Here is a 15,219-nt window from a genome sequence, read left to right on the forward strand (position 1 = left end):
GTAGATGACATGAAGTTAGTGGTGCTGTTGACACACCTGAAAGATAGGATGCCATCCAGAGGGACCTGAACAGCCTTGAGAAGTGATCCCATGAGAATCTCATGAAGTTCAACAAGGCCAAGTGCAGGGTGCTGCATTTGGTTTGGAGCAATCAAACAGCCTAGGGGATGAACAGGTCAAGAGTAGCCCTCCTGAGAAGGGCTTGGGGGTGCTGGCAGATGAGAGGCTGCACATGGCTCAGCAATGTGCACTCACAGCCCAGAAAGCCAACCATGTGCTGGACTGCATCAGCAGCAGGAAGGCCAGCAGGGTGAGGGAGGTGATTCTGCCACTCTGATACACTGGAGTGATGCATTCAGCACTGGAGAACCCAGCATAGGAAGGCCATCAAACTGTTGGAGCAAGTTCAAAGGAGGGCCAAAAAGTAGATTAGAGGGATGGAGCAGTTCTCCTACAAGGACAGGCTGAGAGAACATGGTTTGTTCAGCCTGGAAAAGAGAAGGCTTTGGGGTTTTGCAGTTTTCCGGAACAAGAAAGATGAAGAAGGACATTTTACAAGAGGATGTATTGACAGGACACGGGGGAATGGCTTCAAGCTGAAAGAGAGTAGGTTTAGATTAGATATTATGAAAAAAATTCTTTACTGTGAGGGTGGTGAGGCACAGAAGAGGTTGCCAGGAAAAGCTGTGAGTGCTCCAACCCTGGAAATGTTTAAAGCAAAGTTGTATGGAGCTCTGAGCAACCTGGTCTAGTGGAAGGCATCCCTGCCCATGGCAGGGAATTGAAACTAGGTGACCTTTAATGTCCCTTCCAACACAAACCATTCTGTGATCCTATGCAGACTTTGTACTGCTCTGATTTTCTCAGGGGAAAAAAAAAAGAACCAAAAAGTTCTCATGTCTTTCTTTATGGTCTGTGTTTACCTGGAAGTCCTTAAAAAAGCCTAAGCTTGGCACTGTACTGTCTTTTTATATAAATATACATTTAATTATTTATTTATATTTCACATGTTTTCACAGTTTACTAACTGGCTTGTGGTACAACTTTAAAGTGAGACCACTGTTGGCACATTTCTGGATTCTTGTGCTCTGGTTATATTGGTACCATGACAAGCTTCGCTGTTGGATATAAACTACATATTTACTAACAGACTTTGTGATTTTATAGCACAAACTTTTGGCTATCTAAAGTGTATGAGCATTAATAAGGGCAGTGAGATGAGTATACCAGAAGCAAATACAGTAGCACAGCATTTAAACTCAACCCTTTCCTTCATATTGCTGCAAAACTCAAACAGAAAAAATGCACTCACAGGGATGCAGCTCCCAAAAGTGGACCCTCAGAGGTAGGTTGAGATAGCTTTCTCTGGATGTTTACCAATTTGCAACAGCTGAAGTTGTGGTCCATGAGTTTTATTTTTTTGTACCTTCTAATCCAAAAATCATAGAATCATAGATCAGTCAAGGTTGGCAGAGACTTTTAAGATCATTCAGTCCAACCCTCAAACCAGCACTACCACTGTAACCCCTAAACCATTAAGACATATCACCCACTGCCAGATCCAGATACCTGTTAAACACTCTCGGGATGGTACCTATGCATTCAACAAATGATGGAGACACCCCTTGACTCTCCTTTTGCTGCCAAGGTATTTGTAGAAACTATTTTGTTGTCTTTAACTGTAGCAGCCAAATCAAATTCTAGTTGGGCTTTGGCCATTCTAATCTTATCTATGCATGACTTCATGACATCCTTGCAGTCTTCCCAAGTTATCTGACCCTCCTTCCAGAAATGATAGGTTCTTTTTTTTTGGCCTAAATTCAAGCCTAAGTTCTCTATTTAACCAGTCTAGTCTTTCACCCGACAACTTGTCTTCCTACACATGGGGAGGAAGCCAGCTCCTGAATATTTAACAAGCCTGCTCCTGAATATTTAAAAATTCCTTTTTAAAGCATATCCAGCCTTCCTGGACTCCTTTTCCCCTCAGGACTGACTCCTAAGGGACTCTGTCAATGAAATCTTTTCAATAGTTTACCCCCCTCTCTAAATCTCAGATATGTAAGTAATGATTGATGGTCATTATCATCTGATGGCTCTTCAGGTAATGTTGTGCTGACCTGAGTATGCAGTGACAATGTGCACAAGTTATCATCTCTCATAGGAAATATAAAACAACAGCCCTCACAAACCATTTGAACCAGTGGAAGGAAAATGAATAGATCGAGAAAACTCTCCTGATAGAGAATATTTGTCTTGGAACTGAGAAAAAGTCTGGATTCCAGGCACACTTAAACTCTCAGACCATTATGTCCCCAGCCTAACATGTCTATTGCTTAAGGCCTAGGAAAGTGGTGATGCTATTTCTGCATAATATGTTTCCATCCTTCTCTGTGTCTTCTGCATCACTTTTTTTGTATCTCCAGACCTCTAAAGATCTGACCATAATATCTCAAGATGAGGTTAGAGTCTGACCATATCGGTACAGCTCAACTTCAAACCACAGAAGGACACTCTGCAACAAAGCAGTAGCCTCACCTAGTCACAGTTCTTCAGAGAATAATTATGGGCTGTTTGAAATACATCTTTTTAGACACAGGGATCTAAATTAGAAATTAGAGCTGATCTAAATTGCCAGTGCAGCTCTATTAAGAATCTTATTTTCACAATGAGCTCTCAGCCATGTTTCAACAGAAGGCATTTCTGCAGAGTAACTAGTTCTGCATCTGTGTTCTAAAGTTATTGTTTGATCATACATTTTCAGAACAGAATAATGAAGGAAAAGATTTACCATTTTGCAAAGCAGTCACTGAAGCTAAGTATAAATCATCTTTCCCACCATATACTTTCTAAGTCGTGAAAAAAAGTTACTTTGAGAACGCTGAAGCAAACTATTTGAACAATTTTAAATTTATTATTTTTTTTAGAACACAAATTTTAGAGGAAATTAAATATTTCCCCAAAAAAATTGTTTGTTCTGACAACACTTCTTTTAAAAAAATAATATTTACAGTGAAAAGTCTTAATTGATGCTAATATTCACTGTTCAAAATAATAAGAAAAGAGTATATTTTTGGGGTCTTATTTTGTCATGAATATACAGAATATTCCTGGAGAGTACTTTTTTTCATTCTTGGGGGTTAAAAATGGTGCTGATACTGAAAAAAATGTGGAAGTGAGGTTTGTTTTGGCTTACACTAAATAACATTTCTCATAATGCTGAGAAGAAATCTCCAGAGAAGTATCCCTCTACTGTGAAAGCTGGAGTACAAAGAATTGGGCAATTTTTTCTTCTATCTCTAAGAAGATAGGTTGTTCTTTTTCTCCACACATCTCAAAATACTCTAAATCCTCCACAGGGGAAGAAGCAGATGACATAGGGAAACACTCACTAATAACAACTGTTTACCAAGACCCTCAAGAGTAAGAAATGTTAATATAAGAGTATTCAAAAGTCACGTTATTGATTTACAAGTTTAAGGCGATTAAAGCCAGCATGTGTCCATTTTTCACGTGTGCAAGAATAATGCCAATAACAACAGTCTTTATGTACATGGATTTTGTTGGCATTTGATCTGTGCTACAGGGAATGAGTTATTCAAAACAGAGGAGCGTATCAGGTTTTTTGACAAAAGAATGAAGTTCTCTCCATTTACCCCGTTTCTGTGCTTGGTGGAAATTTAACTGTAAATGAAAAATTTTTAGCTTCCGTGAAAATATAGCAATAGGTTTGCTAGGGCAGTTTTCTATGTGGTATGTGTTAAAATGAACCAAAATGCAAGTTCAGTTTCCAATCAGTTTGCTTTTTCCCAAGTTGAAAAAAATCTGTTTTTCTTTCCAAAAAGTTAGAGAGATAAATCCTCTTTTTTCCCCCCAGTAATCTTGAGGTAATCATGAAATTTCTCATTTTTCTGAGAGATGTTAATGAGATATTAATCTCACCAATGGTAGAATTTACCAATATCAACCTAACTGAAAAAAAGGAAAGATTTTTCATGGGGTTATAATGGAAATTCCAAAAAGAAAAATATATTAGCTTTTCATATTTGATTTCAGCTCTACAGGGACAAGAAAGCACTGATCTGCAATACCATTAACCTCTACTTACGGTGAAAACACATCCTGGGAAAGAGAGATTAGAAATATTTTGAAGTTAGTTTTGTGAGTAGGTTGAAAATTACAGCAATAATTCAGAAAAACAGTGCAAAGTGCAAAGTAGAATAGCATATATTCATTATGAAAAACAAACCGTACTTCAGGACAGACAACTTCTTTTTCATCTTCCATGGCTTGTTTCGTAGCGTGGCAATTAATTTCTTTTTTTCTTCTACCTCTTCTTTCAACTTGGCCAATTCCTCCTCTGTAATTGGCTCCTCCTCAGAGTCAGAATCAGAACTTCGAACAAAAGCAGGGACAAAAAACATCATCCAAACTCAGATAGGACGGAATTTTTCACAGAAAAACATACTTTGTGTTAATTTTAGTTAACTTTGAGACTTCACGCTTGCACAGAAGGGAGGACACACTTCACGTAGACGTGTAATTTATTTAAGTATGAAAAGCAAAGCTTGCTCATGAAGTGCAGAGCTGCAGGTGAACCAGCACTACACCTTCAGCATTCCATACAGAGCGGGCAGAGCTCTTGGGGAAGAATCTGGCAGCCACTGATTGTTCCTGCAAGTGTAACCAGCTTCCTAAGAGTCCAATCGAACTCACAGTGGTGAGGTGATGATGCTCTAGCTGCAGCAGTAAGATTTTAGGTGCTGTCATAGGGAAAGGAAATGAAGTAGAACTATATAGAAATGAGATACCAGACAAATTAATACAACAACATATCTCATTGTACTTTTTTTTTTCCTTTCACTCCCACTGTTCTCTCCAGTAATGTCTCTGGGAACAGAAAAAGCTGTAGTAAGTACTGAATGCAGGATGGGATTTTCTCTCCCTCTCCATTGAGAAAACCATGCCTAGCTCCATTTGCTGCATTATACACCATTCCCATGAGTTGCTTCCTTTCAAAAGCACAAGGAGGGACAAGGAGCAAAGGAATCCTAGGATGGCAGAAAAAGAGAAATTATTTTTTGAAATGCTCTATGTCAGTGGGTTCTTCCAAAGACCCCTGGTTGCATTAGATGCTTTGGAAAGTTGAACAGTGATATTTAAGAGGAAGTGAGTGAAAGACAGACTGGAAAATCCCATCTCAGTCCTTGGTTCTGGGTTTTTGAAATTTTGACACCAATCTTTTATAAAAAATCTGGCTTGAACCTGGCTGGGAAAAAAGAACGTGAGAAGCATCAAGATCTTAGTTCTCTACTGGAAATAAAACTAGACCCTGGCTGTTTGTCGGGTTATCATCTTGGAGTTTGGGGGATCTTATTTTTCTAGAAAGGAAAAAGCAGGAGAGATCTCACCTGTTATCACCTCTCTCTGTCATTTTCTTCACTCCTCTATCATTTTTTCTCCCTTTCTCTAGAGAACAGCTCATAAACCTTGGATCTTTAATCAAATTAAGGGTGACCCTGGCTTGAGTTCCCATTCTGCCTGACCAGATTTGACCTAATCCGCAGGGTATCAGCAGTCCCAGAAGGGTCTGGCTGGTCATTTCCTCAGGTCCCAGCCTGGACCTGTGACAAAACTCTGACTTCACTCCATTGAATTAGATATGACTTTGTGGAAAGTTCCCATTTCACTCAGCCAGAGCTTCCTTACTGCAGGAAAAAAAAATATCTGTCTGGCTCTAATTCAGGTGTAACATATGAGTCCTGCTGACTCTTGGTATTTCACAGCTGTAAACGGAAGCAAGTTTTATGCAGATCTTATTGTAAGAAAAAAAAATTACTGAATTACCCAGATCCTGATTTCTTTTTGTCTTTTTTCTTCTTATTTGCCTTCTCTTTTTTCCCTTTCTTGTCAGGCTTTTTGTCCACTTTCTTCTCATTTTTGCCTTTCCCACTCTTACCCCCTTTCCCATCTTCCTCTTCTTCATCATCTTCCTTGGATTTCTGGTTTGCCTGGTTCTTCCTGGCTTTTACAGCTTCTGTATCAGAATCACTGCCCTCATTTCCAGCTGCTCGTCCTCTTCTACGGTTTCTGTGCCTGTGATGCCCAGCTCTCCTTGTCCCATCTTCATCATCCTCATTCTCTTCATCACCATGCCTGGCTCTCCCCCTGGCGTGGCCTCTTGTAGTTCTTGGAATTGCTCTCTTCCTCCCTTTATCTGTGATCAATTTAAAAAAATCAAAACACATGAGAGAAGGCAGTATGATAGAAGGAGACCTTTCCTACTCTTTCATTCATACTAATAGTCAGAAAATGTCTGAATCTGCCTCAAAATAATCCACATTACTGACCTGTTCCTTTGACATTTTCTTCATTCTCAGCTGCACTGCCTTCTTCATTGTCACCACTGCCATCTGTGGAGTGAAAACAAAGGCCAGTGCACAGGAAGTGTGGATTGGTCATTAGGAATGCAGAGTTTTCAAGAAATTCTTGGCAATTACTGCTTTGTACTCCTTTACACTGTTTCATGAACCCAAGGTTTTGGCACATGGCAAATAGTTTTCAAGAAATAAGATGAAAACAGAAAAAATAGTTCCACTTTCCTTCAGCACCCAAATACATAAGCCTCAAAGTGATCCTATGAACTCTCTCTCATGGAAAAAATAGGTAAGACAGGAGAATTCTAAAAATATTCTACGGTTTGAAGAAGAACAAGGAGGATGAAAATACTTCTCAGAGAATTCTCAAAGATTTTCTTAAACATGAAAGAAAAAGGACTGGCTGAGATTAAAGAAGAGTAAAAGAATAATTTTCTGATTTGTCTGACTGGAAGGCTTGAAGATTCATAGCTGCAACATAGCTGAAGAGGGTAGTTCCAGAAGAAAGAGATTTACACTAAGTTCCAGCAACCAAATCTCTAAGCATAGTGACAAAACTTGACCTAGCTCACTTGTATGCTGTACCACAGTCCCACTCTACCACTCATGAGACAATAAAAACGTTGAGGGCTTTAGAGAGATAGCCTATTTCAGAAGAATAGTGTTTCTCCTTAGAAACATCTGTGGTTTGGAGTGGGTCTCTTGCTTAATTTTCTCAGTCTCAATAAATTTAATAAGAGATGATGTCTCTGCTGCCCATCAATAAGCAGAAAATTATCCAAACTGAGATCATGCTTATATAGAGAATAAATTAAAATACTCCTCTCATATGTGTCATATCCGTCATAATATCTGATTGATATGCTCTCTGAAAATATTGGTATGAACATGTTACTCAACAGGTCACTTCTGAAACTTCTACTAATATTCCTTAGTAATGTTTCTTCAGAAGCAACACCTGAGAAGTCAGGTGCTAATGGATTCTCTTGAGTTTCTACATGTGGGACAGCAGCTTAGACACATCGGTGGAATTTATAGAAATAGATGGTAGTAGGAAATTAATGAGAAGATTAAATGCTATTACCATGAAATAGTAGAAATAGGTAGCAGTCATTCCACTCCTATACACTATGCATGTTCCATGTGTCTGTTGTCTTATTTCCCCTCTGTACAGAGAGAAAAGGTGACGTGTAATAATCCCTACAGTCACAGTTTTCAGGCAAGAAGAAACTACAGATATCTTCCTTTTTCATTCATCTATAATTGTTCTTTATATTCTTTTTTCAACCATTCCCTAGTTCCCCAGTTCCTTTCATACATTTTATTAAGCCACTAGTGATTCACTGAAAATTTATATACAGTTCGATTTATTTAGGGACTACTATAGATAACCACGAAGCACAACATCTTGGCTTTCCTTAATATCAAAGAAAAGCAGTAAAATACATAAGGCTGCAAGCAAGAAGGAATCTAGGGTCTTCTTTGTGCAGTAACAGGCAAAGAGTTATTATCCAGAATGTGAGTGGCATTTTACAACTGGAGTGTATGTATTTCCTCCACAAAACATTCAATTGTGATTAACACTTTCTATCACTTCCCCAGCATCTGCACCATAATTTTTAAGATTATGCAAAAATATTATCATTCTGTATTATCAGTGTAATGTGTCAATAAGTGCTCCTTTGTTCTGCCTGGACACATGCCTTCTGCTGCTGACAGTAACAGGATCATCTTTTGATAAAGATCATTGTGTTGCTATTGAAAGCTTGCAACGATGAAGACAGACATCTCTAAACAGATACTTCACATGCAACACTAAGACACTATTTTTTATTGAAACTAATGTTTTTGCTGATCTCCTACAGCTGAACAGAATTTCCCAGAAAAGCACTTTTATGGTAAAATATTGGGAGAGTCAATATTTTGGGAGACTCAATGCAGAGTCTGATGAGCTTTTACAACTAGCAAACATGAGGAGGTTTATCATATATACTGAAACGTGCATTAGCAGTGAAGTGTATTAAGCCTGAGTTGACATCATGTTAACATCATATTCAGGTAACAGTGAAAGTGAGAAGGGACTACGCAACATAGTGACTTAAACAGGGTAGAAGGTTGCTGCTGGAGTCTGTCTAACTCTAATAGCATAAGGAAAATAAATTTACTACACTGAATCCAACATTTGAGATAAAATGAAGTCCTAAGCTAATTTACAGATTTCAGACTGCTTGAAGAAATTATTGACAACACTACTACAGAGGAGCGTATCTGAATATTAATTTAAGTGTGGTTTTGGTTTTTTTGCATCTAAATGATCAGGCACATGAGAGATAAAGATGAATTTTTAAAGAAATAAAGAAAACACATGAAATCAAACAGAAATAGATATAGCCACAAAACAAACCTAGAAAACACGGCCAGTGATTACATGGAATCATGCAGCTAGAAGAAAAGTGGGTGCTATAAGCACACCCAGCAAGTACAGATGCAGCTTAAAATGTTTTTTCTGCAAAAACTTAAAATTGTATCTCCAAACTGAACTTCATAGAAAGATAAAATGTGTTGATATAAACACATAGAGGTGTGCCCTTCTCCCTCTGGTGTATCTACAGAATAAGAGATCTCTTCCAGGTCTTTGGGTATGATGCAGATGCAGAAAGCATTTTACTACAACTTATTTTTAAAAGGAACTGGAAGCCATGGACTCTCCAATCCTCCAGTATTATAGCTCCCTATGTTATTCCATGAACTGTGTCAACAACATAAAAGCTGAAGTTCATGATAGAACTAGAAGTTATTCACTTGTGACAGCTCTTACACCAGTTAGTACTGTTCAGGGGGGAAAAAAATCTCTGAGTAGAGGGGATAGAAGAGCTTTACCACCCCAATATCTGTCCTTAACAGTGTATAGGCATGACTGCATGAAAGCTACATTACCACCCCACACAGCAGACACATTGCAGCTACCCCTGGAGACTTGCATTTCAGACAAGAGGTATTAATAACTGTCTTTCTCTGTTTTGCATGCCCCATAAAAGACCTGTGTTGTTAGTTGGTTGTGTATTTGAGCAATAAGAGATAAAAACATTACTGTGCTTATTATTATTGTGCTTATTATTATTATTTGAAAGCTACTAGAGGTGACAAACTCTGTAATACTTTTCAAAGAGGAAAGGGAGAGGCCAGGCAGCCCATAACTCAGCAATTTAGGTGCTTGTGCTTGTAAAACCCTGTCTTACTGAATTACTGGAGAAGTATTTCAACAATACACAAATTACATTTCATGGTGACACTATATGTAAGTGCAGTGTAGCACTTAATTTAAATGCTCTGCTATAAACTGCTACATAGAGAAACAGTAGAATGCATTCCTTAGGCACTGTAATAGAATACTATAGGAAGCCAAGGAGCATTTTTGATGCTGTGGCCTGTTAAAGTTAAATGTAGTATTTGATGCAGGAACAAAATCCTCACTATAGGGGAAGTTCATATACTGGTCTTGGGATTTTTTAAACAGATCTTCATGTGAACCCATTTATCAAAAGTCTGGTGAATCCTCCAATAAAATCAATTAAGTCTCACAAAAGCACTGTCTAGAATTACTCACTTTTCCAGAAAAGGATTGATAAGACCTCTTATCTTCACAATATTAATATTCATAGGGGTAATATCAGCTTATTAGCCTTTGACTCACCTAATTTGAGTTTATGTGACCCAGAGCAAAAGCTCAACTGCTACATCTTCCAGGATACATCATCTTGTCCTAATGACAGTATATTTGTATATATCATTAAGTATATTTGAAGATATAGCCCATAACTCCTTTTGCTCTAGGAAATACGATCACTTTCTTATTTTTTTTCCACAGTAGTTTAAGGGAAACGTTCTCATCTTTCTAGATTAGGGGCAGTGACAGTGTAATCTGAGTAAGCTATCATTTTACCTGAAGTCTTATTTAGACTATAGCCACAAATCAGCCAACAAGGCTAAAAGAGGGCATCCTGAATACGGGCTCAGTCTAACCTGCATGTCACAGACACGAGACAGAACAGCAGACAGCTCAGGAGAGAGCTCTAAACATAAGCTTGTTGGCTGCTGACAGGACTAAGGACAGAAAAAAAATTAGTAACACCTCTATGAGGTGCCTATTTAGCAGATTATGGGGGCTGTTTTGTCCTTATCTTGTTTCCCAAGTTTTTTGTACCTTCTATCGAGGCTACTACTCAGATTTCATGGTTTGGATCTTTTAAAAACTTATTCCATACTGACATAATTTGCTTGATTTTCACTGTGAGAGGCATAATGATTCTTGGAACTATCTCACACAATGTGACTCATTGTAATACCCTGCTCCCATTACTGCTATGTGAAACTAACTGCTGTTAATCAGTTCTGCATTTTGGTGCTACAAAAAAATTCAGCATTACGCAAAGTAATCTATATATCAAAAAATGCTCTCAGACTTTTTGTATATGTTATAAGATAAATTTCTATTTTATTAATTGTCAAGCCAAAGAAATAGGTGGTATACCAACAGAGCTGTGCAAGTAATTACTGTGTATTCCTCTGAGCTGGACCATGCTGGGCATTTTTCAGTGCTGGAAAGACATCAGCCTAGATAGATAACAAACTGACTGTCCAACATGTAGAAATGTCAGCAATGCAAGGTTATATTAGAGAATAAATGCTTGTGAAGTGCTAGTCAAAAAGAGGGAAGAGCTGCACAATATTCAATTCTATGTATTTACGTACATTTCCGTGTTTTTCTTTCTGATCATGTAAATATGAGATTATCTCAGAACACTTCAGGTCCAGTAAATATCCCTACAAGCAACAGTTGTGAAACACATCAGAAATAATATACCAAGATCTCACAGAAATTCTGTTGCAAGAGTGAATTAGTGTAGACTTCAACATCCAAGATTTGAAACCTTAACACTAGAGATCTCATCCTCTGAGTCTGTTTCCAGACATTGGGAAAAACACCTTAGCCCACCTCAGGCCCAAAAGAAGGGAACTTGAAACACTGAAATTTCAAATAAAAGTTACCTATATAGAACAATCATTACACTCTGTATTTGAGACCATACTTGATTTTTCCTCTCTTTTTCCCACTTAGTGTTGCAATTTTTTCTGCCAATGGACAAAAAATAAAAATCACAAAACACAAAAAATTTGTTCTGTCCAGCAATAGCTGTTAATTTATAAAGTAAAATAATAATTCCTATTCAGTTACACATATAGAAGCTAATATCATGCTTATCTTTCCCACCTGAATTGGCAAGATCATAAATAATAAAGTAGGCAGACTATTTATACTACAATGTCATAGAGACACCAGGGTCTTGGAAGACTTTCTAGTCTTAATATATATGCTGTGTCCTGCATACTTATACACATAAAGAATTTCCAGAAGTTGGCTCAGGGGCAATAAGCTTTTCCTCTCTGCAGACTGCCAGTGAAGAGAGTTTCCCCAGCTAATTGTAGCCCAGTCAAAATTTGAAAATTACAGATGAGGACTACAAGGGAGCAAATGGAATCCATTCAATTCACATCCATAAATAACTCATTTGCTCTCCATTAGTAAGGAAAAATTACTGATTACTGATGTTCTACTAAAATGACAGACTGAGCTCATATGGGTCATGTTGACACCATGGCTGGCATTGGATGCATCATCTGATTACACTGTCCTCTTTCCAGTTTCCTTTTGGGCTGTACTTAAACATGCCAAGGTTTGAAAACTGCCTCTCAATTTGTGGGTCAGGACTTCTCCTAGACAAACTTTCTCTTCAGGGTTGAATAGGTTTATTGCACAATTTCAGAGCAAGAATTTTGGGCCAAATCTGATTTTATTATAAAACCTACAGAAGGTAGAGGAGGAAGATAATTCAGTGAGAAGCCCCTCATATTTCACTACCTTCAGGAAAACATACATAAAAGTTTCCAGACCTCTATATCTTACACCATCTCTGTATGCACATCTACATTTTCCCTACCTCTGCCCACAAAGATCTAACCATGTAGTTCTTTGCCTTAATCAAGGCTAGAGAACTAACGAGCTTGCAGGAGCCATTGGCTACTCTAATAAAACAACAAGGAGACACCACACGTGCATTGTATCTTCACATTGCATTGTGTGATGGTGAGCAATTTTTCATTTTAATTGCAGTATTTACTGCAAGAATTAAGATCAGAATATTAAGTGTTCAATGCACTCTGAGAAGTATGAGACTGCAGTAAATCATACCAATCGGACTTTTTCAGGTTCTAAAATGGGATTTACTTAGCTTATTGTCATTCATTCATAGTACTGTTAAAATGAGAACAATACATGATAATATGAAGGAAAGAGTTTATGTTCAAGTTACATACATAATGTTCTTAATGGATTTGAAGTCAGTTGCATTTTTGACAATCTCATGAGAAGAAAGCTCTTTTAAGGTGCATAACTAGAGCTGACCAGCTCATCACATATTCTCTTTATAATATTTAGAGAGTAATAGGCACTTTCCAACTGTTCCCTTTTAAAAATACACTCTGAATATTTTTGCTTTTGTTTGTCTTTTCGTACATGAGATGCCAGGAACAATGAATTCGCAGCCATGAATTCAGCATAATGAACTGATTTATAAAATGAACTCATTTTATTTAATGAACTGATGACAGATTTCCCACTATCATAGATTTTGCAGAAGACATACTATGAAACAAGAGGAAGGGTCAAACCAAGAATGGCTTCACTAAAGATATCAAAAACCCAAAAATGTATGGCTCTAGAATGCATTTTTTGCATATGTTGCAAGAATATTCCTCAGGACTGTCAGCAATGATGAAGCAAAACTTGTTGCAAAGAAATCACAACTAGTTTAGCTCCTTGGCCCTGTGCTAGATAACTCCAGCCCTTGGAACTTTTTAAGTCAGAAGTGGATTGAGAACTACATTCTGAAAGTGTCTTATACTTACTTGTAAGGGAGCTCCAGCCTTGTAGGTGTTCTAAAATTAGAACACAGTCTTGAGTTAACTCACATGACCTTATCTCCAAATATTACCCATAACTGTAATTAAGATAATTAGACTTTATTATAAATAACATATGTAGCATAAATTTTCATCCAAAAAAAGGGAAAAGTGTCAAAGAGTGATCATGATTCTGCAACACAAAGATGTCCACCTTCTCCAGTTACAAAATGTGCAGTATTGGCTCACCATAGGAATGCTATTGTCTGGAATTTGAAAGAACAATAAAGTCACTGAATCAGAAGATAAGTCAATTCAGTTAGATATTTGCAAGTAGAAGGTAGATGTTTATGGTAAACTTAGAACCTTGATATTCTTAGAATTTTCTTATTTTAAATGCTTATAAAAATGTACATGTTCTGCTGTTATCAAGCTCATATGGTTTCTTACTCAGAAATTCTGCTGAAGCCATTAAGTAATTTCTTATGCTGCATTAAATTTTGTGCTTGTCTCATGCTGAAAAGAACTCCATTAGCATGAACTGCTTGAAAATTAAATTCATCAGTAAATGGTCTTGTAGTAAAAAAACTGAGGGGAAGAAAAATAACAGAGGAGCTCAGACAACACAAGGGAAAAAAATAGGATGGACTTTTAAAGGGAACTACCTGTTATATGCTGCCAAAAATGCTAAGCAGTCCTTTCTGATGTTTTCTATGGAAGTAGAAAATATTTTATTACTACCGTATGTTACAACTACGGATTAAAAATATAGAAAGCCTGTTTAGTAGAAGCAGCCCTGGTACTTATCAAGATCTAATGAATTCATTCAGAAACCAGTCTAGAATAAGGTCCCTGACAATTTTCTTCCATGCTGAAGATAATAAATGTTACATTTGTTCCATATGAAAAAAAATCAGTATTTTAGAAAGAGTAGTATTGCCCATGGGAACAGAAAGCACTTCTCATATTAAAGAGTTGCCTTGTACATTGCCAGAATAAACTGTTGGCCATTATTATCCTATAAAAACATTTTTTAGATCCAGAACAGGGTAGTATCAGTATAGAAATATTATTAATCTTACTGTGAAGGATGTTTGACATTTCATAGCAAATACTGAAAGCAATAAGAAAAGTAAGCATTGCTTTTGTGCACCTTACTGAAGCCACAAAATACATCTGCTTTTTCAGTCTTTCCTATAAATTACATATAAGTGTAAGACAAGTAACAGGGCTGCAGTTACACTCTTTTGATTTACTAACCAGTGGAAAACCACCCTCCCATGCTACAACCAGCCAATTTCCACAATAAAACATATTTCTGAGCAGAAGAGTGAATTACGACTAGCAAGATTTTATACTAAAAAGAATGAGAAGAAAACACAACTTGCACACTGTTGAACTACATGCAGAAAATGAATATGTGCTCCAGTTGCATAATTATATTTGTAATTACCATTTCCTTCTGTTGACTTTTCATGCTTAGGCATCGTGACTATTTCAGACGGCTGCTGCAGGTGCTACCTATACAGGAGAGAGTCTGAAGGTTGAGTGGTTCAAGATGAAGTGTACCACGACATCATCCTGTCTGTCACTGAACAGATGGCGCTGGTGAAGTTTCATTCACTGAAATATAAGAAGATACTAATTTCCTAAGTGATTAATCTTTCATGAATGTTTAGCTTACTATTTAGGGTTGACAGGTTAGGATCAAAAGAATCAAATATGTTGTTCACCTTCTTTATTATTATTGCTGAAAATAACAAAAACTCTCCTGCAATGTACTTACTTATGACTAACACTAATATTTAAATGCTTAAGTGCCTTACTGAGCAAGGATGTTGCACAATGTCCACATGGACACGCTCTTATGCTGTATATGGGTCTC

The 15,219-nt window shown here is 37.3% G+C and overlaps 1 protein-coding gene across 1 annotated transcript in view; it reads right to left on the reverse strand.

Annotated features, from left to right (window-relative positions):
• TMC1 (transmembrane channel like 1) overlaps positions 1 to 14,821 on the reverse strand; it is a 61,959-nt gene extending 47,138 nt beyond the window's left edge. Inside the window, exons 1-4 of the mRNA XM_032675785.1 lie at positions 14,788 to 14,821; positions 6,348 to 6,410; positions 5,845 to 6,214; positions 4,252 to 4,392 (exon numbers count right to left, since the gene is read on the reverse strand). Coding sequence (XP_032531676.1) covers positions 4,252 to 4,392; positions 5,845 to 6,214; positions 6,348 to 6,410; positions 14,788 to 14,821 — 608 coding nt within the window. The remainder of the gene's footprint in view (positions 1 to 4,251; positions 4,393 to 5,844; positions 6,215 to 6,347; positions 6,411 to 14,787) is intronic.
• Between the last annotated feature and the right edge of the window lie 398 nt (positions 14,822 to 15,219).

Source organism: Chiroxiphia lanceolata, chromosome Z, assembly GCF_009829145.1.
Source record: "Chiroxiphia lanceolata isolate bChiLan1 chromosome Z, bChiLan1.pri, whole genome shotgun sequence".
Classification (NCBI taxonomy): Eukaryota; Metazoa; Chordata; class Aves; order Passeriformes; family Pipridae; genus Chiroxiphia; species Chiroxiphia lanceolata.